Here is a 23,237-nt window from a genome sequence, read left to right as displayed (position 1 = left end):
AAAACTAAAAATAAATTAATTATTAAAATACATCAAAAAGTAAAAATAAAAATATTATTTCATTTGATCGTCACCCAAACCTTGGGAGGTTGGTACTATTAGGATCCCATTTTGCAATTGAGGAAACTGTGGGAGACAAGAGATTAAGTGATTTGCCTAAGGTCAGACAGGTAGTAAGTATTTGAGGTCAGATTTAAATTCAGGTCTTTCTGACTCTAGGCCCAGCACTCTATCCTCTCTACCACCTAGTTATCTTTGCACAGACTTCTTTATGTCCGAAATGTCCTTCTTTACCTCTGTCTTTTAGAATTCCTAGTTTTCTTCAAAGCCCAGGCCAAACACCACCTTCTATGTGATGCCTTTCCTGATCTCCCCAGCTGCTGGTTCCTCCTTCTCAAAATTATCTTGTATCAGTTAACCAATCAGATAGCATTTATTAAGCACATATATGTCAGGCACTTGTATCTTATTTTGTTCAATCAATAGACAATATGTACATGCTGTCCTTAGAGTGTAAGCTCCTCTAGAACAAGGACACTTTTGTCTTTGTGTCCCCCAAATGTAGCTCAGTATTTGGCACAAGATAGAGTCACCATAAATACTTGTTGAGTCATTGATTGACAGGAGTAATAAAATGTTAAATTGGAATTCATGTTAATGTTTATAGTAAAACAATGAGGCTAGAAAAATGACATGATATTTTAATTAATTAATTTTTTTTCATTTTTCAGAATTCACTTCCATAAGCTTTTGAGTTTTAGATTTTATTCCCCTCCCTTCCTGCCCCTCTCCCCAAGATGGCGTGCAATCTGATATAGGCTCTATGTATATATTCCTATTAAATGTATTTTCCCATTAGTTGTGTTATAAAGAAGAATTACAACCAATAAGAGGAACCTCAAGAAAGAAGAAACAAAACAAAACAAAAGAAAATAAAAGACCAAATTGTATGCTTCGATCTGCATTCAGACTCCATAGTTCTTTCTCTGTATGTATATAGCATTTTCCATCATGAGACTTTTAGAGATGTCTTAGATCCTTGCATTGCTGAGAAGAGCTAAGTCTAAGTCTATCAAAGTAGTCATCTCACAATGTGGCTGTTACTGTGTACAACGTTCTCCTGGTTCTACTCACTTCACTCAGCATCAGAACATACAAGTCTTTCCAGGTTTTTCTGAAGTCTGTTTGTTCATCATTTCATAGCACAATAGTATATATGTTCATATACAACAACTTGTTCAACCTTTCCCCAACTGAAGGACATCCCCTTAATTTTCAATTCTTTGTCACCGCAGAAAGAGCTGCTATAAATATTTTTCTACATGTGGGTCCTTTTCCCATTTTTATGATCTCTTTGGAATACAGCCCTAGAAGTGGTAGTGATGAATCAAAGAGTGTACACATTTTTATAGCCCTTTGAACATAGTTCCAAATTGCTCTCCAAAATGGTTGGATCAGTTCACAACTCCACCAACAACGCATTAGTGTTCCAATTTTCCCACATCTTCTCCAACATTTATTATTTTCCTGTTTTGTCATGTTAGCCAATCTGATAAGTGTGGTGTAGTACCTTTTGATGTGGTCATTTTGATTTGCATTTCTCTAATCAATAGTGATTTAGAGCATTTTTTCATATGACTATAGATAGCTTTAATTTTTTTCATCTGAAAACTGCCTGTTCATATCCTTTAACCATTTATCAATTGGGGAATGGCTTGTATTCTTTTTTTTTTTCTTTTTGGTGAGGCAATCAGGGTTAAGTGACTTGTCCAGGGTCACGTAGCTAGTAAGTGTCAAGTGTCTGCGGTACAATTTGAACTCGGGTCCTCCTGACTCCAAGGCCAGAGCTCTATCCACTGCACTGCCTAGCTGCCCCTTATGGCTTATATTCTTACACATTTGACTTAGTTCTCTATATATTTTAGAAATAAGGCCCTTATCAGAGACATTGGTTGTAAAAAATTCTTTCCCAGTTTTCTGCTTCCCTCCTAATCTTGGTTGCCTTGGCTTTGTTTGTGCAAAAACTTTTTAATTTAATGTAATTAATATTCTCCATTTTGCATTTCATAATGTTCTCTGTCTCTTGTTTGGTCGTAAATTTTTCTGTTCTCCATAAATCTGACAGGTAAACTATTCCTTGCTCTCCCAGTTTGCTTATAGTATCAGCCTTTATATTTAAATCATGTACCCATTTTGACTTTATTTTGGTATGTGGAGTAAGATTTTGGTCTGTGCCTAATTTCTACCATACTATTTTCCAGTTTTCTCAGCAGTTTTTGTCAAATAGTGAGTTCTTATCCCAGAAGCTGGGGTCTTTGAGTTTGTCAAACAGTAGATTACTGTAGTCATTGACTACTGTGTCTTGTGTACTTAACCTATTCCACTGATCCCAGAATATTTTTTAAAAACTTCTCTCATCTTTTTGATTTCTTTTTGCTGTTGTTCAGTTGTTTCAGTCATGGCCAGCTTTTTGTGACCGCATTTGGGGTTGTCCTAGCAAAGATACTGGACTGGTTGCCAATTCCTTCTCCAGCTAATTTTACGGATGAGGAAAGTGAGGCAAACAGGGTTAAATGACTTGCCCCAGGTCACACAGCTAGTAAGTGTCTGAGGCTGTATTTAACTCCCGGTCTTCCTGACTCCAGGTGTAGTATTCTATTCGTTGCACCATCTAGCTGTCACATCTTAACCATCTAAAATTATTTAACTTTAATAAAGTCATTAATAATGACTTAAATCATATACTGGATGTTATGATATCTGAATTCCTAAGATGAGGTATGGTGATTAGAATGGGAGTTTGGAAACCCTGGGTAATGACACTTGGGAGAGGTTATTCATGAAGCTCATAGGTTGGTCACTATGTGATGACTTCTTTGGTCATAGCAATCTCAAGAATAGAAAGGTAGGAGGGAAGATCTTTGAGTAGCAATCAGAAGATTTTATATTTGATCCTTTAGGTGATAGAGTGCCACTGGGGTTTATTGAATAATGCTGCTGGGTCAGATTTGTGCTTTAGGAAGATCAATATGACAACTGAGTAAAGGATGGACTGGAGTGAGGAGCGACTTGAGGCAGGGGGACCAACCAGCAGGCTACTATAATCGTCCAGTCGTGAGGCAATAAGGGCTTGTGCAAGGGTGGTGGAAGTGTCAGAAGAGAAAGGGGGTTTATGTGAGAGATGTTAGAAAGGGATAATCAGCAGGACATAGCCACTAATTGGATAGGGGGTGGTGAAAGGGAGTAAGGAGTCAGAGATGACCCCTTAGATTGTGAGCTTGGGTAACCGAGAAACAAAGAAAAATTAAAAGCAGTCCCTCAGTTCTATGCTTGCATCATAATGATGGTGAAGGAGAGTTGGTAAGTAGGGTGCGAAGAATTTCACATGTTTTTTGACTCTAGAAACATTAACTTAATTAGGTGTACTCTAAATGTGAGATCTTTGTCTCATCCACAAATTGACATTCAATTAGAAAAAATAAATCACGTCATTATTGGTATTTTCAAGATAAATGAAAGCAAAAGACAAAAGGAAATTGCAACAAATGGAAGGATGGCTCATATCTTTCCAGGAGGCAAACAAAAGAATTGGCAGAATTGATTTCATGGTGTGACAAAAGGAAGCAAGAAGTAATTTCAGAGAACACTGGAGGTTTCACCTTGTAGTGCTCATGATTTGAGCATGTGCAAACCAAAACTGTGGTCCCATGATGGCTACTAAGATAATTACAACTAACGTGCCAACATCTGTTGCTGAGGATGAAAAGAGAGTAATTCTTAGAAGACCGTGACAAGATTCTACAAACCAAGTCAAGCATACACTTTGATACTCATTGACATAAATGTACAGGTGGATGTTGTTGGTGGGGAGGAGGGAAGGTAAAGAGTGAGAAATATGTTGTAAAATGTAGCCTAGACTTGGGAAATGAATGAGTCTTCTAGACTACTTGAAAGACTTATGCCTATACAGACAGTTCTCATTCTCAGTAAATTTGCATTACTTAAATTCCTCCTCTCCCTGAATTTGACAGCAACATATATCATATTCTCTGTCCTTCATCCATATTTGTCATTTTACTGAAAGGAAGGTATGTTTCCTTATTGGTTCTTCAGGACCAAGATTCTTCATGACAGTTATTAGAGTTTTACCATTTTGTAATGTTTTATCATTTAAATTTTTGTAGTCACTGTGTATTTGTTCTCTTGCTTCCGCTTTCTTTATACTGCATCATTTTATATGTTTTCCCGTGGTTTTTCTTAATTTCTCATATTCATCATTTCTTAGGAACCAGTAATATTATGTTACATTCATATATTGAAGTTGTTTGAGAGGCAAAATGGCCTAATGGATAGCAAGCCAGCTTAGGGGCCAGGAAAACCTGGGTTCAAGTCCCAATTCTCATACATAATGGCTATATGACCCTAACTAAGCAAGTCACTCAACTTCTCAGTGTTCTGGGCAACTCATCAAGACTCTTAAATTGCAGAAAGGTGGATAAAGCACCAAAATTGGAGTTAGGAAGATCTGAGTTCAAATCCTGCCTCCGATACTTCCTAGCTCTGTGACCCTGGGCAAGTCACTTCACCTCTGTTTGCCTCAGTTTCCTCAGCTGTAAAATGGAGATGATAATACCACCTACCTCCCCGGGTTGTTGTGAGGATAAAATGAGGTAATATTTGAAAGGACTTAGTACAGTGCCTGGTACATAAAAAGGTGCTTAACAGAAATACTTTTTCTCCTTATTCTCCTGGGCCTTCTGCTCTTCTGTTTTCACACTCACTCTTGATGATCTCATTGACTGTAATACATTCAGTTATCATGTCGATCAACCAACAAGCATCTATTAAGTGCTTCCTGTATGCTAGGCACCACAAGGGCCAAGTGCTGGGGACACAAAGAGAAGAGCAACATAGTCTCTGCCCTCAAGGAGATGACATTCTAAAGAAGAGGCTGAGATGGGAGAAACTATGCACATAGAGGCACATACAAGACTCATAGGAAGCAGACATAAGTTTTCCTTGAATGAGACTGTGGAGACTGTGATTTTCTATTTGAAGAAGTAGAAATGATTAAGAAGTGAAGTCAAGACACAACTTTTGGACCGGACCAGATATGTACTGAAGAAATCCAGGTCCAGTCTAGCAGAGAGCACTGAGTGACCATTTTATAGGTTATCTAATGGGAGGAAAGATGCCAAAAGAAAGGAAAAAAAATCATATGGATGGTGTTAATATCCATTAAAAAGGCTACTGATTCACATGCTTATTTTTTCATTTTTATAAAATCCTAATGAGATTGATTTACATGCCTGTTGGGGTTTTCTTGATGATAATATGAGAAGGGAATTGGCAGGATTTGGTAACTAATTCTTTACAACAGACCACATTTACAATTACTTAGTTGACTGAAAAGTACAGAGAATACAAGTTCTTGCTGTTTGTTGTTTGTTGCTTACAAAAAGGCATTTTACTCAGTAGAGTAAAATACAGGCTTAAATAAAGGCTCCATTCCAACAAAGCGTCTCTTATGCATGTGTTAGATCATAGAGATTCCTTAATAAATGCAATTGAACTTTGTTAAATGCCCCTTTCATTGTCCAATGATACTTTTAAAAATTCCTCTAAGAAGATGAATGGCAAAATATTAACAACCACACACGCAACTGTATGGCATAATAGGGGAGCTAGGTGGATATAGCACTGGGCTTGGAGTCAGGAAGACCTGAATTCAAATCTGGCCTCAGAAACTTACTGGATGTGTGATCCTGGGCAAGTCACTTCACCTGTGCCTCAGTTTCCTTAACTGTAAAGTGGGGATTATAACAGCATCTATGCCTCAGGTAGATCAAATGTTGCAAGAATCAAAATAAGATAATATTTGCAAAGCACTTAACAGTGCTATATAAGTGTTATCTACTATTACTACTATTGATAAAGAGCTGATCTCAGAAGTCAGAAAGACTTGAGTTTATGTCCATTTTCAGTGCTCTAGTTTAGGCAACTTTTTAAGATTATAAATTGCAGAGAAAATGCTCATCTGCAAATGCTTCCCACATAGGTTCATTTTTAAAAAAAAAAAAAGAAGATTGCTCCAAATCACTAATAATTAAAAAAATGCAAGCAAAACAACTATGAAGTTTCACTCATACTCAGCAAATTAGCAAAGATGACAAGAAGGGAATAGTCAATGCTAGAGGAATTTTGACAGGAACGCTAATACTGTTGATGCAACTGTGAATTCCATTCTGGGAAGCAATTTAGGATTATGCTAAAAAAAAAAAAAGACAAAAATGCACGTATTCCTTTGACTTAGAGATCCCACTGCCGGTTAAACACCTCTATCAAAGATAGAAACAAAGGTCCAGTATACATGAAAATATTTATAGCAGCACTTCATATAGTAGCAAATAACTAGAAACAGAGTAAATGCTCATTGACTGGGGGATGGCTTAAAAATTATGGTACATTAATGTAATGCTGCTGCACGCTAAGCAGTGATGAAATCTGAATAATTCAGACGTGGGAAGACTTATATGAAATCATTCAAAGTGACCTAAATGATGACCAGGATCACAATATGCACAATGGCTACCATAATATAAATGGAGAGAAGCAAAACTCCAGTGCTGTGTAATTCTAATGACCAAGTGATGAGAAAAGGTATCTTCTTTGCAGAGATATGGAGGTCAGTGGATGTGGAACAATGGGTAGAATGTCAGCCTTGGTTGTTGTGTTCATTAGTTATGCTGAGTTGTTAATTTTTCTTTCTTTTTATTTTTTGTGATAAAAGATGGTTCTCTGAGTAGGGAAGAATTATATTTGAAATGAAAGTGGTATAAGAACAAAAGATATCAATAGAAATAAACCACTAAAAACCAAACCTGTTTTTGTCACATGGGCCAACAGTAGTTAAAACAATCTAGGTATTAATTATTGTAAATAAAAGGTAAATATTTAAAAGGTCAATTGACCATTTCCTCTTAATGGGATTTAAGCATAGCCACCTCCAATTATTAATTCTATTTTCATTGCTTTATCCACTGCTTTCCTTCCCTCCTTTTTACTTAATTCAACAAAAATTTTATTTTATAAACACCTGCGTGTCCAAAGCCCGTGCTAGTCTCTGAAGATACAAAGACATTATTCTCAAGAAGTTTACTATCTATGAGGAGGAAGATTTATTTCTATACTTCATTGGATCCCTGGTTTTATAGATTTGCTGATTGCAACCCATCCAGGCCCTCTTTTAGGTATTTTTGTTTCTTGGGGAAAGGCACGTACACAAGTAACTATGATACAAGCAAAAGTGAGATAAATGCAGAGGATCCATCTGGCAAAATGCTAGATAAATTTGAAGAAGCTGGGACCGCTTTCACCTGAAAGACGTGTGAAGTGGGGGGATGATGAGGGGATCAGGTAAAGCTTTATGGAGAATTGGGACTTGGAACAAAATGAGGAACTTCAATAGACAAAAGAGGCAAGAATCCATTCCAAATGTGGAGAGTGGTATAAAACAAAAACAGGAAACAAAAGCATAGAAATTGGAGAGAGCAGGACAAGAGTGAAGGGAAGAGTAGTTCAGTTTGGCCAGAACATAAACTATATGAAGAGGGCATAGTATGATATATGGTCATGTAAGACTCATCTCTTTGTAGGGAATGAGGGTGGGTCAGAACGGATTTCTGAATGGGTAAATCCATATACCATTTGACAGTGAGTTGGTGCTACCCCTCAGAGAGAGACAGAGCTAAGGGTTAAAAGGAAGCTGTCTAGTTCGCTAAGTTATTTAGCCACTATTTGACTCAATTTCTTCAATTGTAAAATGGGGATAAATAAAAGAGCTGTTGTGAGGATGAAAGGAGTTAATTTTAGCACAGTGCCTAGCATATAGTAGGTGCTTAATAAATGTTTATTCCCTTTCTCTCATCTGAGAACTTTAGAGATTATAGCACTTACTGAGGACTTTGCCTGGTAGTGCATGTACAAGCTTCCAAAGTGTCATGGGACTCCATAGGACCCACGCCTTTTTTGTTGAACGAGTTTAGTTGAGTGGCTAACAACACCACTCAGTAGGATCAAGGTAAGATTGTCTTGGGCCTTGAATGACAGGATGAGGAATTTATACATTATTAGTAACAATAAGGAACCACTGAAGTGGAAGAGTGATATGATTAGAGCATTCTTTAGGCTGAAGTGTGAAAAATGAATTGGATATGGAATGGACTTGAATCAGGAAGACTGGTTAGGAGGCTATTACTAATACCTATGCAAGATAATGCAAGGGCCTGAATGAGGATGTGGATGTGGAGATCAATCAAGAAACACATTTCAGAAGTAGAGTCCAAAGGACTTTGATACTTGATTAGATTTGTTGGGTAAAGGAGAAGGAGGAATCAAAGATGACTCCAAAGTTGTGAGCCAAGGTGACTGAGAAGGTGGTAATATCAAGAAAAAGAGAAGTTAGGGAAAGAAGCAGTTTTTTTTACCCATTGAGTTTGAAGTATTAGTAGGCAATCTTGGTGTAGATATCCAGTAAATAGTTCTAAGTTAAAACAAAAACAACAAAAAAGACATACCAATTTGCTATAAATAGAAAACTATATAAAACTATATAAATAGAAAAAAAAAGAATTAGGGGAGCATCTCTACAATTCCATAAGCCTGGCTTTATTGTCATATTTATTTTTCTATTGTTGAATAGAGCTTTAAATGCAAAAGAGGAAGGATCAGTGTTTAAATAACACTTGAAAAGTTGCTTGGCTGTAAAAAAGGTTAGAAAGAATTAGAAAATATCTGTCTTTCCACTGTTCTGTCCTCCTACTCATAGAATGATATGAAGAGCTAGAAAGAAAGGGAACAGGAGGAGTTTGGAATCATCCCTTTGACTTTGTTCAGTATGTGAGTTAATCTGTCTCCCCCTCCTCCCCTTTTTGGCAAAGAGCTATTGAAGCCACATATATTCTTAGAGATAGTTTTCAAGAAGCACTTAGTCCACAGAAATTCTATTCATTTCTACAAACTTGGATTGGTCTTTCCTACATTTATTGATGCTGTCTCCTCCCTCTTTCTATTCATTTGCATTTCCTTCTTTTGCTCCTCGTAACAGTAAATTAAGAGAACATGAGCATCTGTCTTCAGCAAATAACTATACACTCAGTGCTCCCCATAGACACAGATTCCAATTAAAAAATAAACAAAAAAGGAATAGAAAGAAGAGCTCGCCCATAATTAGTTGAATTTCATTAAGTTCACTGCCCAATTTCTTTTAGGCTTACCCTGATTTCTTATAGCTCCACTGATAAGGACCATGACCAAATATGCATTTTACATTTCATATGAAAATAGACTTAATTTTGGAGCAAAAGAGAATTAGCTTTTCCTTTATGGATAGAGTCTCTTAAGCCTATGTTTTGACAACCAAGGCAGAATGTGGTCTTGCATCTCTATCTTGGGAATTCATAATTTTACTTAGAGGCAAAATTTCCTCCATGTTGATGGTATGAATGATCCTGGCATAGACTAAAGGTACAGGTCTCTAACATGTGTGGCTCCATGTGCTGAATTTTAAGTTCTAGGACTTTGTGTTAATTTTTGGTCATACCTATCTCTTTGGGGAAGTTAGGTGGCACAGTGGATAGAGGGCTGGCCTTGGAGTCAGGAAAATTCATCTTCCTGAGTTCAAATCTGGCCATAGACACTATGTGACCCTGGGCAAGTCACTTAATCCTGTTTGCCTCAGTGTCCTCATCTGTTAAATGAGCTGGAGAAGGAAATGGCAAACCACTCCCAGTATCTTTGCTAAGAAAACCCCGGGGTTAGGAAGAGTCAAACACAACAAAAACTACCAAACAACAATATGGGATTCCCCTAGTGGTCCACAATTCCATTATGGATCTGCTTCTGCTAACCGAGAATGAAAATGTAAGAAAAGTACAACTTAGAGTTTTGAGAGTTACTCAAGGATCACAGAGGTTAAGACATTTGTCTATGGCCATATAGCCAGTAAGTATCAAAAGAAAGATTGGAAACTTGGAAACAAAGGCTTCCTGACTCTTAAGTATAGTGCTCAAAGCACTTTGCCACATGGCTTCTCCTAAGAATGGCATCTTAACCTTCTTAAATCAATGGAGATAGGTTTTGTAAATGTCAGGTTTAATGGAGAAGGCTTTTTTTTTGGAGGTTTCTGTATTTTCTTTTTTTAAATTAATTTATTTTGATTTATCAACAATCACTTCCATAAGCTTTTGAATTTTAAATTTTTCTCCCCCTTTCTCCCCACCATCCTCCCCAAGACAGCACATGATATGATATAGGCTATACATATACATTCCTATTAAACATATTTTCCATATTAGTGATGTTGTAAGTAAGAGTTAGAACCAATAGGAGGAATCACCAGAAAGAGGAAACAAAACACAGCAGAAGAAAAAAAAATAGCAAATAATATGCTTTGATCTGCATTCAAACTTCATAGTTCTTTCTTTGGATGTGGAGAGCATTTTCCATCATGAGGCTTTTGGAAATGTCTTAAATCCTTGTATTGTTGAGAAGGGTTAAGTCTATCAATATTAGTACCTAACCAATTATGTTATTCCCTTCTTGAGCCAAATCTGATGAGAATAAGGCTCAATCAATGCTCATCTCCCTCCCTTCTTTCCCTCTCCTATAACAGGTTCTTGTGCCTTTTCCTGTAATGTAATTTACCCTTGTCTGCCTCCTCCTTTCCTTTTCTCTCAGTATATTTTCTCAGATCAGATTGATTCACTTACTTAGATCCATTTAACCTACTTGATTAGATTTTTTTTATCATTACATTTTATCATTATCAAAGTCAACTTATACCCACTCCCTCTAGGTATACCCCTTTAATAACAATACAGTTCTCAAGAGTTACTAGTGTCATATTCCCTTGTAGGGATGTAAACAGTTTGCCCTTATTAATAATATGTTGTTGTTTTTTTCTGTCCTGTTTACCCTTTTATGTCTCTCTTGAGTCTTGTATTAAGATCAAATTTTCTGTTGAGCTCTGGTCTTTTTATCAGAAAGGTTTGGAAGTCCCCTATTTTGTTGAATATCCATCTCCTCCCCTGAAAGATTATGCTCATTTTCGGTGGGTAGTTGATCCTTGGTTGTAATACAAGCTTCTTTGCCTTACGGAATATCATATTCCATGCCCTATGGTCTTTTAATGTAGAAGCTGCAAGGTCCTGTGTAATCCTGACTGTGGTTCCATGATATTTAAATTGTTTCTTTCTGGCTGCTTGCAGTATTTTCTCTTTGACCTGGTAATTTTGGAATTTGGCTAATATATTCCTTGGCATTTTCAATTTGGGATCTCTTTTAGGAGGTGATTGGTGGATTCTTTCTGTGGCTATTTTACCCTCTGGTTCTAGGACCTCAGGGAAATTTTCCTTTATGATTTCCGGAAAGATACTGTCTGGGCTCTTTTTTTCCATTGTGATTTTCAGGTAGACCATAATTTTTAAATTGTCTCTCCTGAATCGATTTTCCAGGTCAGTTGTTTTACCAGTGAGATATTTTACATTTTCATCTATTTTTTCATTCTTTTGTTTTTGTTTGACTGATTCTTGCTCTTTCATTAGCTTCCATTTGCCCAATTCTAATTTTTAACAAATTGTTTTCTTCTATTAGATTTTGTACCTCCTTCCCCATTCGGCCAATTGTATTTTTAGGGACTTGTTTTCTTCAGTGTACTTTTTTTCCAGCTGGCCAATTGTATTTTTTAAGGATTTTTTTTTCTACAGTTAATTTTTGTCCTTCCTTTTCTAAGCTATTGACTCTCTCTTGCATACCTCTCATTTCTTTTCCTATTTTTTCTTCTACCTCTCTCATTTGACTTTTAAAATCCTTCTTGAGCTCTTCTAAGAAGGCTTTTTGGGCTTCAGACCAGTTCATATTCCCTTTTGAGGTTCCAGATGTGGGTTTGTTGCCAGTGTTGTCCTCTTCAGAATTTCTGCCTTGATCTTCATAATATAGAATCTATCCATAATAAGAATCTATCATACATTTCTTTTTGCTCACGGTGTTTGCTTATTTCCTGGCCTTTAAAGAGATTGAGCTCTCCTGATGGGGAGCAGAGGGCAGTGACCCAAGCTTCTTTATTGGGAGCCTAGGGCCTGGTCACTGACTTTGTGTGCTGGGGCCTCCAATGCTGGCAGTTGGAGGCTGTAGGGTTCTGGCAGGTTACCTGGTATTGGGCTGGAATCAGTAACATTGGAACTCTAGGGGTAGGATTGGGTAGTGTAGCTCCTGGAGATTTCCTGTTTACTCAGTCTTTTCCTTCCTTTCCCTCGGTTTCTATATTTTCAAATAAAATTTCTTCACTATCACAGCAGATAACCTGTTTCTGATATAATACTATGAGAAATATTTTGACAGTGGATCTCTCAGTAACAAAGAAAGGTCATCTTTTATAAATAATATTTTGCATTTGGGGATTGATTTTGTTTATGATACAAAACAACCTTGATCTCATAAGAAATGTATGGGTTTTACTCAGACATTAATTTGATAAAGGAAGCTATTATTCAGATGCATAATTAACAAAGTGATAAACCGTTTATATTTATTAGAACAATAATTTCATCAAAACAGTTAATTCTTTTGATCTAGCTAAAAGAGAAAAGAGTTAAGGAGAGAGGGGTTTAAAATGGGTTCTGTTGTATTGGTTGACAGATGTTAAAAGAAGATTTGGGGATATATGACTCCCAAGGCACTATGGCATCATGAATAGAACAACTTCATCATTCAACTGAAACTTTCCCCTCTTAAGTTACCAGTTATGTCTCAGTTTGCCAAATTTGATGGCCTTTTCTCAGTCTTCGTCCATCTAAACTCTGTGCTGCCTTTCACAATGTCAGACATCCTCTGCTCTTGGATACTCTCTTCCCTCTAGGTTTTTGTGAAACTATTCTCTCCTGGTTCTCCTCCTAGCTATATGATCCTATCTTCTCTGTCCCTTTTGCTGGCTCATCATCCATATCATCCCCCCTCTGTGGCTGGATCCCAAGGTTCTCTGCTGGGCCTTCTTTTCTTTTCTCTTTATATTCTCCCTGTTGCTGATCTCATCAACTTCTGTGGACTTAATTATCATCTCTTTGCTGATGATTCACAGATGGATTGATATATTCAGGCCCAATTTCTCTCCTCACGTTTAGTCCTAAATCACCAATTATTTATTGGACATTTCAAACTAGATGTCCCAGAAACATCTCATACTCAACGTGTTCAAAACAGAGCTCATTGTACCCCACCTCCCAAGAAACATTCCTCTTCCAAATTTTCCTCCCCCCAATATTCTTCTTCCAAACTTTTTTGTTTCTGTTGAAGGCAACATCATTCTTTCAGTCTCCCAGCTTCATGATCTCATTGTGATCCTTGACTCCTCACTCTTCCTCAAATATAAAATCATTTGCCAAATCTTAACTATTTCAACATCCACAACATCTCTAATGATCTGGCCCTTCTCTCTGCTCAGAACACTACCACCTCCATTCAGGCCCTCATTATCCTGCCTAGTCTGTTACAACATTTCCTAGTTAGTTTCCTTGCCTCAAGTCTTTCTCTCTCTCCATCTACTACACAGTGGCCAAAGTGATTAAGCTTAGCTCTGATCATGTTTCTCTCCTAGTCAATTAATTCCAGTGGCTCCCTATCATTTTAGCTTTCCATTCTCATCATATATTACTCCCCTTTCCACATCCTATAATCCAGCCAAACTGACCTCTCTATTCCTCACATGTGGCACTCCATCTCCTGTCTGTGTGCTTTCGTACACACAGGCTGTCCCCCATGGCTGTGATGTACTCCTTCACCACCTTCTGCATAAAGCCTTTCCTGATTCCTCCCAAGTGCTAGTGTCCTTGTCCCAACTACTTTGTATCTAACTACCTTGTGTTTATTCTTTTTATATTTATTTGTCATATATGTGTTCTTGCTGTTTCACTCAGTAGAGTATCAGCTCCTTCAGAGGGGATATTGTTTCATTCTTTGTATCTCCAGTGCATCTACAACAGATACCTAATTCTTGTTACTTGTTTGATTAAGAACTGGCCTTGAAGTCAAGAGAATCTGGGTTTAGATATGTACTGGCTGTGTGATCTTTGGCAAGTTACTTAATATCTAAATAGCCCAGGGCTATATGTTGCAGAGAATATACTGATCTACCCTGGTAAAGTAGTCTCTCACTGGGAAATCACAGGTCTGGTAAAAAAAAAAATATATATATATATATATACACACATATATATGTATAGATAGATAGATAGATAGATAGATAGATAGATAGATAGATAGATAGATAGATGTCTATATATATCAGTTTCCAAGGCTCATTATAATGAGGGTAAACTCTGGAACAAAATAAAAACCTGAGACATAGTAACTTTTTTATTCTTTAGGCGTGCCTGAGAAGACAGGAGAAGAAACGAGATCAATTTTGTAGGCAAGAGTCAAGTTTTGAGAGACCCCGACCTTCATGTATATCATCTTCTAGACAGGTACTTAGAGGTTTTTGGTCTTGTTTTTAACTTTTGTCTTTTTTAAAAAAGAGATTGTGTTGTTGCTTTATGTGTATGTCAATCCAGAAAATGCTAATGTCTTTTGTGAATAGTAGATAATAGAAAATCCTAAAATATGATACAGTGGCTAGAGCAGTGGACAAGGAACTCTGAGCCCTCAATTTCAGTCTTGGCTGTTATACCAGCTAGCTACATCAGCATCCCCTGTCCATTTCCTCGTCTATAAAATAATGACTTGAACAAAACGGACTGCAAAGGACCTTCCACTTGAAAAATCTATGATTCTCAAAGTTGGAGGCACTGCATCTTATTAGTGACTGTGTTCATTGAAATCACTAGGTTGCATTCATTATAATTTTATAAGATGAAAACTCATAAATTGGAACAAGAATTCTTCTCTTAATAATTCATAGTTATATCATTATTTAGTTCTAGATTAAATCTACCCACTATTAGTTAACTTATATTTGTGACCTTTCTGAGAAGAATTTTATCTATCCTAGGTGAGGTCTGAGGACCATGAACTATGTTCAAATGATATTTGTTAGTCATTCAACATCCATTTATTTAACAGACATTTATTTAGTACTCACTGTGTACTAACTGTGGAGAATGTAATATAGTATAGTATATAATAGTAATATAATAATATAGTATAGTATATAATAGTAGAATTAGACATGGTCTTTTCCCTTATGGACCTCTGTCACCTTCTCTATTGGTGGAGATAAGGGCATACAAATAACTTTTATACACATATAGAATATGCAAGTGCTATAACAGGAGCAAAGTGCTATGGTAGTTCAAAGAATAGATCTAGTACCTCTAACTGTGTGGTAGCAATCAGAGAAAGCTTGGTGAAAGAGGTAGCATTTAAGTTGGACACCAAAGGAAAGCTAAGAATTGAACAGATGGAAATAGGAGCAGAGAATTTCAAGAAGGATAAAATGTGCAAAGAGGGAGAGAGGGACCAGGTATATTTAGGAATGGTGAGTATCCCATTTGTGTATTTGAATGGAAGTATTGGAAGATAAGACTAGTAAGGAGGTAGGTTGGAGCTAAATCACTGAGGACCTGTGGTGGTAGGCCAAGGAATTTGTACTTTTTTTGATAGGGGAGTCATTGATGGTTTTAAAGTCATGGAGAGGGGACAAAATATGATTAGATTGCGCTTTAGGAAGATTAATTTTGCAGCATTGTGTAAAATGGATTGGAACAATGAGAGACCACGGATCAGGAAATCATTTAGGAGGTGATTATAGTAGTTTCAGGCTAGAGGTAACAGGGACCTGAATCATGGTAATACAGAAGAAATGATGAATACAAAAAAAAATCGCAGCAGCAGAAATGGCAAGTTGATTAGATGGGGACAAAAAAAGAGTCAGCAAAGATAATGCTGAGGTTTTAAGTGTATAATTAGAATAATGGCCACATCAGCACAAATTAGGAGGTTATTAGGAAGAATAGGTTTTGAAGAAGAGTTTGGCTTTGGAAACACTGAATTGGAGGCACCACTACAGTAGACAGGTAGGGATAATCAGGAGACATTTGGAAATTCATGCCTAGAATTTGGAAGAGAAGTCAAGGATTGATCAGTGGATTTGTTGAAGCTGTTAACAGATGACATTGCAAATGGAGACTGTATTGGGAGGAAAGAAAAGAGTACGTTGAATAGAACCCTGGATCAATCAACATGTAGGGGGCAGGAAAAAGAAGAGAAGTCATTAAGTGAATGTAATGAATTAAGTGAGAGAATGAGAGAATAATGAGAGAAATGAAAGTAGCTTAGAGAGGTAGAAAGGGAAGCCAGGAAAATGTAGTATCACAGAAACCAAAGATGAGTAAGGGCCTCTTGAAACTAGGGAGATGGTGTACAGTTTCAGATGTTTCAGAGAAGTTAAGGAGGAGGATGTCTGAGAAAAGACCGATCAGTTTGGTGATTAGGTGGTCTTTGGTCATCTTTGAGGAGGCCACTACAGTAGAGAAGTGAGTGGAAGCGAGATTGTAAAGGGTTAAGAACTACAGAGTTGGTGAGAAAAGCAGATAAACAAAGTGAAGACAGTTTTTCCAAGAAGTTTTATGGTGAAGGGAAGAAGAGAGATAGGATAGTAACTTGAGATAATCATAGAACCTAGGGAAGGATTTTTAGGATAGGAGAGTTGTGAGCATACTTTAATAAAGTTCAGCACTAAATATTAATAAACTAAAGATGTTTGCTCTGTCTCCATATCTGAGTCCATCTCCAGCTCCATCACCTTTTATTTTGTTTTCCTTTTAAAATTCATTGTATATATTGTTCTGTTTCTTCTGCCTTAATTTTGTAATACTTAAAATAAGTATTTGCTTGTATTTTTTATGTTTATAGTTTTATGTTGTCATACTATTCCATGACCTTCCTATGTTTTCATACTTAAAGCAACTGTAATTTTGTTAGTGTGGTTATTTCACTCCACTGATAACAGACCACAGTCTTTCTGATTTATCAGTTGGTTTTCAAGAGTTGCTGTGGCCAAAAAAATCAATCTTCTTGAGGCCAACCTAAGTGATGAGCCTTTCCAAATTTAGCTGGGCTGGTCCTTGGACCAGATATTACAGGCCCATTATGGAGCCTGTACTCAGAGCATTGCAGAACAGGCATTATGCTGGCATGGCCCTCAAGCATCCAGGGTTCTTTCTATGCCATGATGTAGTTTCATGAATACGATATACCATAATTTATTAATACATTTTCCAAATACTAGATATAGGTAAATATTTCTAGTATTATTTTTGGTTTTGCTTCTACATATGAAACAACCATAAATATTTTCATGTGAATAGTTTCTTTTTACCTTTTCATAGGGTCTTTTAGAATAAAGCCCTAGCAGTAGAATTGCTAAATTACAGGGTATAGCAACTTTTGTGAATCTTTATATGTGTGTGTGTAGCCATGTTTCACTCCAAAAAGTTTGCAGCATTCTGTGATACAAATGTGCTAGAACTTTCCCATACCTCCTCCAACAGTGATATTTTTTTAAACTATCTTGGCCAATTCATCACATGTAAGTTGGGATCATTAGGTTGTCTTTATGTGCATTTCTATGATTATTAGGGAATTTGAGCACCATTTTATGTGATTATTAACCATTTTTAACCTCCATTTAGAAAATCCTGTATTCCAGGGATGGGGAACCTGCGGCCTTAAGGCCATGTGTGGCCTTTTTTTACAATTGTTCTGGAAAATTTGGATTCAGTCAAAAGATATATATTATATATGTGTATATTTGTATGTATACAGATATAGAGCCAGAATATATATTTTAAATACCTCCCTCTCTCTTGTTTTAAAGATGAAAAAATTAGGTGTAGAGATGTGGAGTGACTTATCTAAGGTCATACTGGTACTAAGTGAACTCAAGTCCTCCAACTTAAAATTGAGCACATTTTCTGCTGTACTTTGTTTTTGTTTTTATCAGTTTGTTTCTTATTATAAACTTAACCACCAATAAAACAGTTCTCAGTTAATATAAGGAATAAAATCTTACATAAATGTGTTTATTTTATATCCAGGCACTTTACTAAAGTAGTTTATTACTTCAGTAAATTATTATGATTATGATTGTGATTATGATTATTTTTGGTTTATTACCTTTGGTTTTCTAGCTCTATATTCATGTTCTTTATAGTAGGAGTTCTTAACCTTTTTTTGTATCCTGGCCCACCCTTTGACAGTCTGAGGAAGCCTATTAATCCCTTCTTAGAATAAGTTTTTTTTTAATGCATAAAAGTCATAGGATTACAAAGTAAACTATACTGAATTATATTATTATATGAAATACAATGATCAAAAATTTTTTTTAAAAATTTACTGACCTTAGGTTAAGAACCCCAGTGCTAACAATAGAGACATGATAACATCTTTTTTTCATGGCTTATTGCTAACTTGTATTCTTTATCTGTAAAATAATTTGGTTTGGACTAGGTGACCTTCTAGCTCTAAATCTTTGTTCCTATGCCAAGTAGAAATGACCAGGTGGATAACCTTGTTTTATACCTGGTGTGCCTGTTGTTATTGGGATGTTTCTAGTGGTTTTTTTTTCATACATACACATGCACACACTTATAAAGTTAACTTGTGGTTTTGAATGTGTACTTTTAAATTACATTAAGGAAATATTCCTCTATCCATGTTTATTAATGTTAACATAAAGGAATTTTGTATTTTATTAAAGGTTTTCTGTGCATCTAATGATATGGTCATATGTTTTATATTTTTCCTTTCATTGATATGATTTGTTTTACCAATTATTTTCCTAGTATTAAATTATATCAGTTATATATTCTGCTTAGTCATTATTAATCTTTTTATGTATTGCTGCATTCTAATTTTGAGTATTTTTTTCTTTTTTTCCACTTAATAGTATTTCATTTTTTCTGATTATATGTAAAGATAGTTTTCTTTCTTTCTTTCTTTTTTTTGGCTAGGCAATGGGGTTAAGTGACTTGCCCAGGGTCACACAGCTAGTAAGTGTTATGTGTCTGAGGCTGGATTTGAACTCAGGTCCTCCTGAATCCAGGGCTGGTGCTCTATCCACTGCGCCACCTAGCTGCCCTTAAAGATAGTTTTCAATCATTCATTTTTATAAGATTTTGAGTTCAAAATTTTTATCCCTCCCTTCTTCTTTCCCCCCCTCCTTAAGGCAGCAAGCAATCTGTTATAGGTTATACATATACAATCATGTTAAACATATTTCCACATAATTCATGTTGTAAAAGAAGAATCTGACCAAAAGGGGAAAACCACAAGAAAGAAAAAAACAGAAAACAAAATAAAAGTGAAAATAGAATGCTTTGATCTACATTCAGACTCCATAGTTCTTTCTCTGGATGTGGATAGCATTTTCCATCTTGAGTCTTTTGTAATTGTCTTAGATCATTGTATTCCTGAGAAGAGTTAAGTCTGTCATACTTGATCATCACACAGTGTTGCTGTTACTGTGTACAATGTTCAGGTTCTGCTCACTTCACTTGGCATCAGTTCATTTAAGTCTTTCTAGGTTTTTCTGAAATCCACTTGTTCATCATTTCTTATAGCACAATAGTATTCCATCACATTCATATACCACAACTTATTTAGCCATTCCCCAATTGATGAGCATCCCCTCAAATTCCAATCTTTTACCACCACAAAAAGAGCTGCTATAAATATTTTTGTACATGTGGATCATTTTTCCTTTTGTCAAAAGCTTTTTCTGCATCTACTGAGATAATCATATGATTTCCATTAGTTTTGTTATTGATATGGTCAGTTATGTTGATAGTTTTCCTAATATTGAACCAGTTCTGCATTCCTGGTATAAATTCCACCTAGTCATAGTATATGATCCTCATGATAAATTGTTATAATCTCTTTGCCAATATTTTATTTGAAATGTTTGCATCAATATTCATTATGGAAATTAGTCTATAATTATCTTTCTCTGTTTTGGCTCCTCCTGGTTTAGGTATTAGCACCATATTTGTGTCATGCAAGGAGTTTGGCAGTAGTCCTTTTTTGCCTGTTTTTCCAAATAGTTTATGTAGTATTGGAATTTGTTCTTTAAATGTTTGGTCAAATTCACTTGTGATTCCATCTGGCCTTGGAGATTTTTTTTAGGGAGTTCATTGGTGGCTTGTTCAATTTCTTTTTCTAAAATGGGATTATTTAAGTAATTTATTTCTTCTTCTGTTTGTCTGGGCAATTTATATTTTTGCAAATACTCATCCATTTCACTTAGAGTGTCAGATTTATTGGCATACAGTTGGGCAAAAAAGTTCCTAACTATTGCTTTAATTTCCTCTTCATTGACCCTTTTCGTTTTTGATACTGGTAATTTGGTTTTCTTTCATTTTTAATCAAATTAACCAAAGGTTTGTCTATTTTAATTAGTCTTTTCATAAAACCAGCTCCTAGTTTTATTTATTAGTTCAGTAGTTTTCAATTTTATTAATCTTTCTTGATTTTCAGAATTTCTAATTTGACATTTAATTGGGGATTTTTAATTTGTTCTTTTTCTAGCATTTTTAGTTGCATGCCCAATCTATTGATATGCTCTTTATTTTATTCATGTAAGCATTTAGAGATATAAAATTTGCCCTAAGAATTGCTTTGGCTGCATCCCACAAATTTTGGTATGTTGTCTTATTATTGTTCTCTTTGATGAAATTATAGACTGTTTTTATGATTTGTTGTTTGACCCACTTATTCTTTAGGATTACATTATTTAGTTTCCAATTAATTTTTGATCTGTCTTTCCATGGCCCTTTGTTACGTGTAATTTTTATTGCATCATGATCTGAAAAGGATGCATTTCATATTTCTGTCTTTCTGCATTTGACTGTGAGGTTTTTATGCCCTAATACATGGTCAGTTTTTGTGTAGGTGCCATGTACTGCTGAGAAAAAGGTATATTCCTTTCTATCCACATTCAATTTTCTCTAGAGGTCTATCATAGCTAACTTTTATAAAATTCTGTTTACCTCCTTAACTTCTTTCTTGTTTATTTTGTGATTAGATTTATCTAGTTCTGAGAGGGAGAGGTTGAGGTCCCCTATTAGTATAGTTTTGCTGTCTATTTCTTCCTGTAATTCATTTAACTTCTTTAAGAATTTGGATCCTAGAGCAGGGCGGAGCCAAGATAGCGGAGGGAAAGCAGTGACTTGATAGAGCTCCCCCCCAAACCCCTCCAAATACCTATAAAAAATGGCTCTAAACAAATTCTAAAGCAGCAGAACCCACAAAAAAACAGAGTAAAACAAATTTCCAGCCCAAGACAATCTGAATGGATGATCAGAAAGGTATATCACACTGGGTGGGGAGAGGAGCGCAGTTCAGCGTGGGCACGCAGGCCACAGTGACCCTGGAGCAGGCCTCAGAGGCTGTGGAGGTTTCCAGACTTCTCAACCCACAAACGCCAAAGACAACTTAGAAGGTCAGTGGGAGAAGTCTGTGACTGCGGTGAGAGGAGAAGCTAGGTCTCAGCCTCAAGTCCCGAGCATGCCCTTGGGGCAGTGGCTGTGTCCTGAGCTTCCAGCCCACAGACTGAGGGGGAATTGAGTGGCTGATCAGAGGGGGATTGCAAGGATCTCTTTGCCAGGGCTGAGGCAGAAATCTCTTGCTTTGCCTGTGCTTGGATCTGAGTCACAGTTCTGAGGGGTGGTCCTGGGGCAAGGAGGAGTGCTGGCATGGTGGAGCTTATTGTGGTAGTGGAGAGAAAACACCTCACCCCTTATCATAGCACCTTGGAAGAAGTGACACTTTTCAGGTCCCTAGAAGTATCTCTGAAAACAGCTGTACAAACCCCCGAAGCTTGGTACAGTACATTCTCCACATTGGAGACAGACTCTTACCTTAACAGAGTTTAAAACTCAAGTAATCAGTTGGGATCATGAGCAAGCAGCACAAAAAGAATCAGACTATATTGTCTTACTTTGATGACAAAGAAGATCAAAACATACAACCAGAAGAAGAAAACAAAGTCAAAGCTCCTACATCCAAAACTTCCAAGAAAAATATGAATCAATCCCAGGCCTTGAAAGAGCTCCAAAGGGATTTTGAGAAGCAAGTAAGAGAAGTAGAGGAAAAACTGGGAAGAGAAATGAGAGTGATGCAAGAAAATCATGAAAAGCAAGTTAATAGCTTGCTAGAAGAGACCCAAAAAAATACTGAAGAAAATAACACCTTAAAAAATAGCCTAACCCAAATGGCAAAAGAGGTCCAAAAAGCCAGCGAAGAGAAGAATGCCCTAAAGAGCAAAATTGGACAAATGGCAAAGGAAGTCCAAAAGATTACTGAAGAAAATACTTCCTTTAAAATTAGAATAAAGCAGTTGGAAGCTAGTGACTTCATGAGAAATCAAGACACTGTAAAACAAATCCAGAAGAATGAAAAATTAGAAAACAATGTGAAATATCTCATTGGAAAAACAACTGACCTGGAAAATAGATCCAGGAGAGAGAATTTTAAAATTATTGGACTATCTGAAAGCCATGATCAAAAAAAGAGCCTAGACATCATCTTTCAAGAAATTATCAAGTAAAACTGCCCTGATATTTTAGAACCAGAGGGCAAAATAGAAATTGAAAGAATCTTCCTATCTTCTCCTAAAAGAGATCCCCAAAGGAAAACTCCTAGCAATATTGTAGCCAAATTCCAGAGCTCCCAGGTCAAGGAGAAAATATTACAAGCAGCCAGAAAGAAATAATTCAAATATTGTGGAAACACAATCAGGATAACACAAGATTTAGCAGCTTCTACATTAAGGGACCGCAGGGCATGGAATATAATATTCCGGAGGGCAAAGGAGATAGGATTACAACCAAGAATCACGTAACCAGCAAAACTGAGTATAATTCTTCAGGGGAAAAAATGGTCATACAGTGAAATAGAGGACTTTGAAGCATTCTTGATGAAAAGACCAGAGCTGAATAGAAAATTTGACTTTCAAATACAAGACTCAAGTGGAACATGAAGAGGTAAACAGGAAAGAGAAATCATAAGAGACTTATTAAGGTTGAACTGTTTACATTCCTGTGTGGAAAGATGATATTTGTAACTCATGAGACCTTTGTCAGTATTAGGGTAGTTGGAGGGAAAAAATTATATGTATGTATATAGATAGATAGATAGATAGATAGATAGATAGATAGATAGATAGATAGATAGATAGATAGATAGAT

At 36.3% G+C, this 23,237-nt stretch overlaps 1 protein-coding gene across 1 annotated transcript in view; it reads left to right on the top strand.

Moving 5' to 3' along the window:
* Positions 1-23,237, top strand: part of MARCH10 (membrane associated ring-CH-type finger 10) — a 197,491-nt gene that overhangs the window by 12,819 nt on the left and 161,435 nt on the right. The window contains 1 exon segment of the mRNA XM_027872972.1: positions 14,421-14,519. Within this exon segment, the coding sequence (XP_027728773.1) occupies positions 14,421-14,519 (99 nt within the window).

This window comes from Vombatus ursinus, unplaced genomic scaffold (genome assembly GCF_900497805.2).
Source record: "Vombatus ursinus unplaced genomic scaffold, bare-nosed wombat genome assembly UNPS02014801.1, whole genome shotgun sequence".
NCBI lineage: Eukaryota > Metazoa > Chordata > Mammalia > Diprotodontia > Vombatidae > Vombatus > Vombatus ursinus.
Note: the sequence above shows the minus strand (reverse complement) of the source record. Positions and strands in the feature narration are given on the sequence as shown.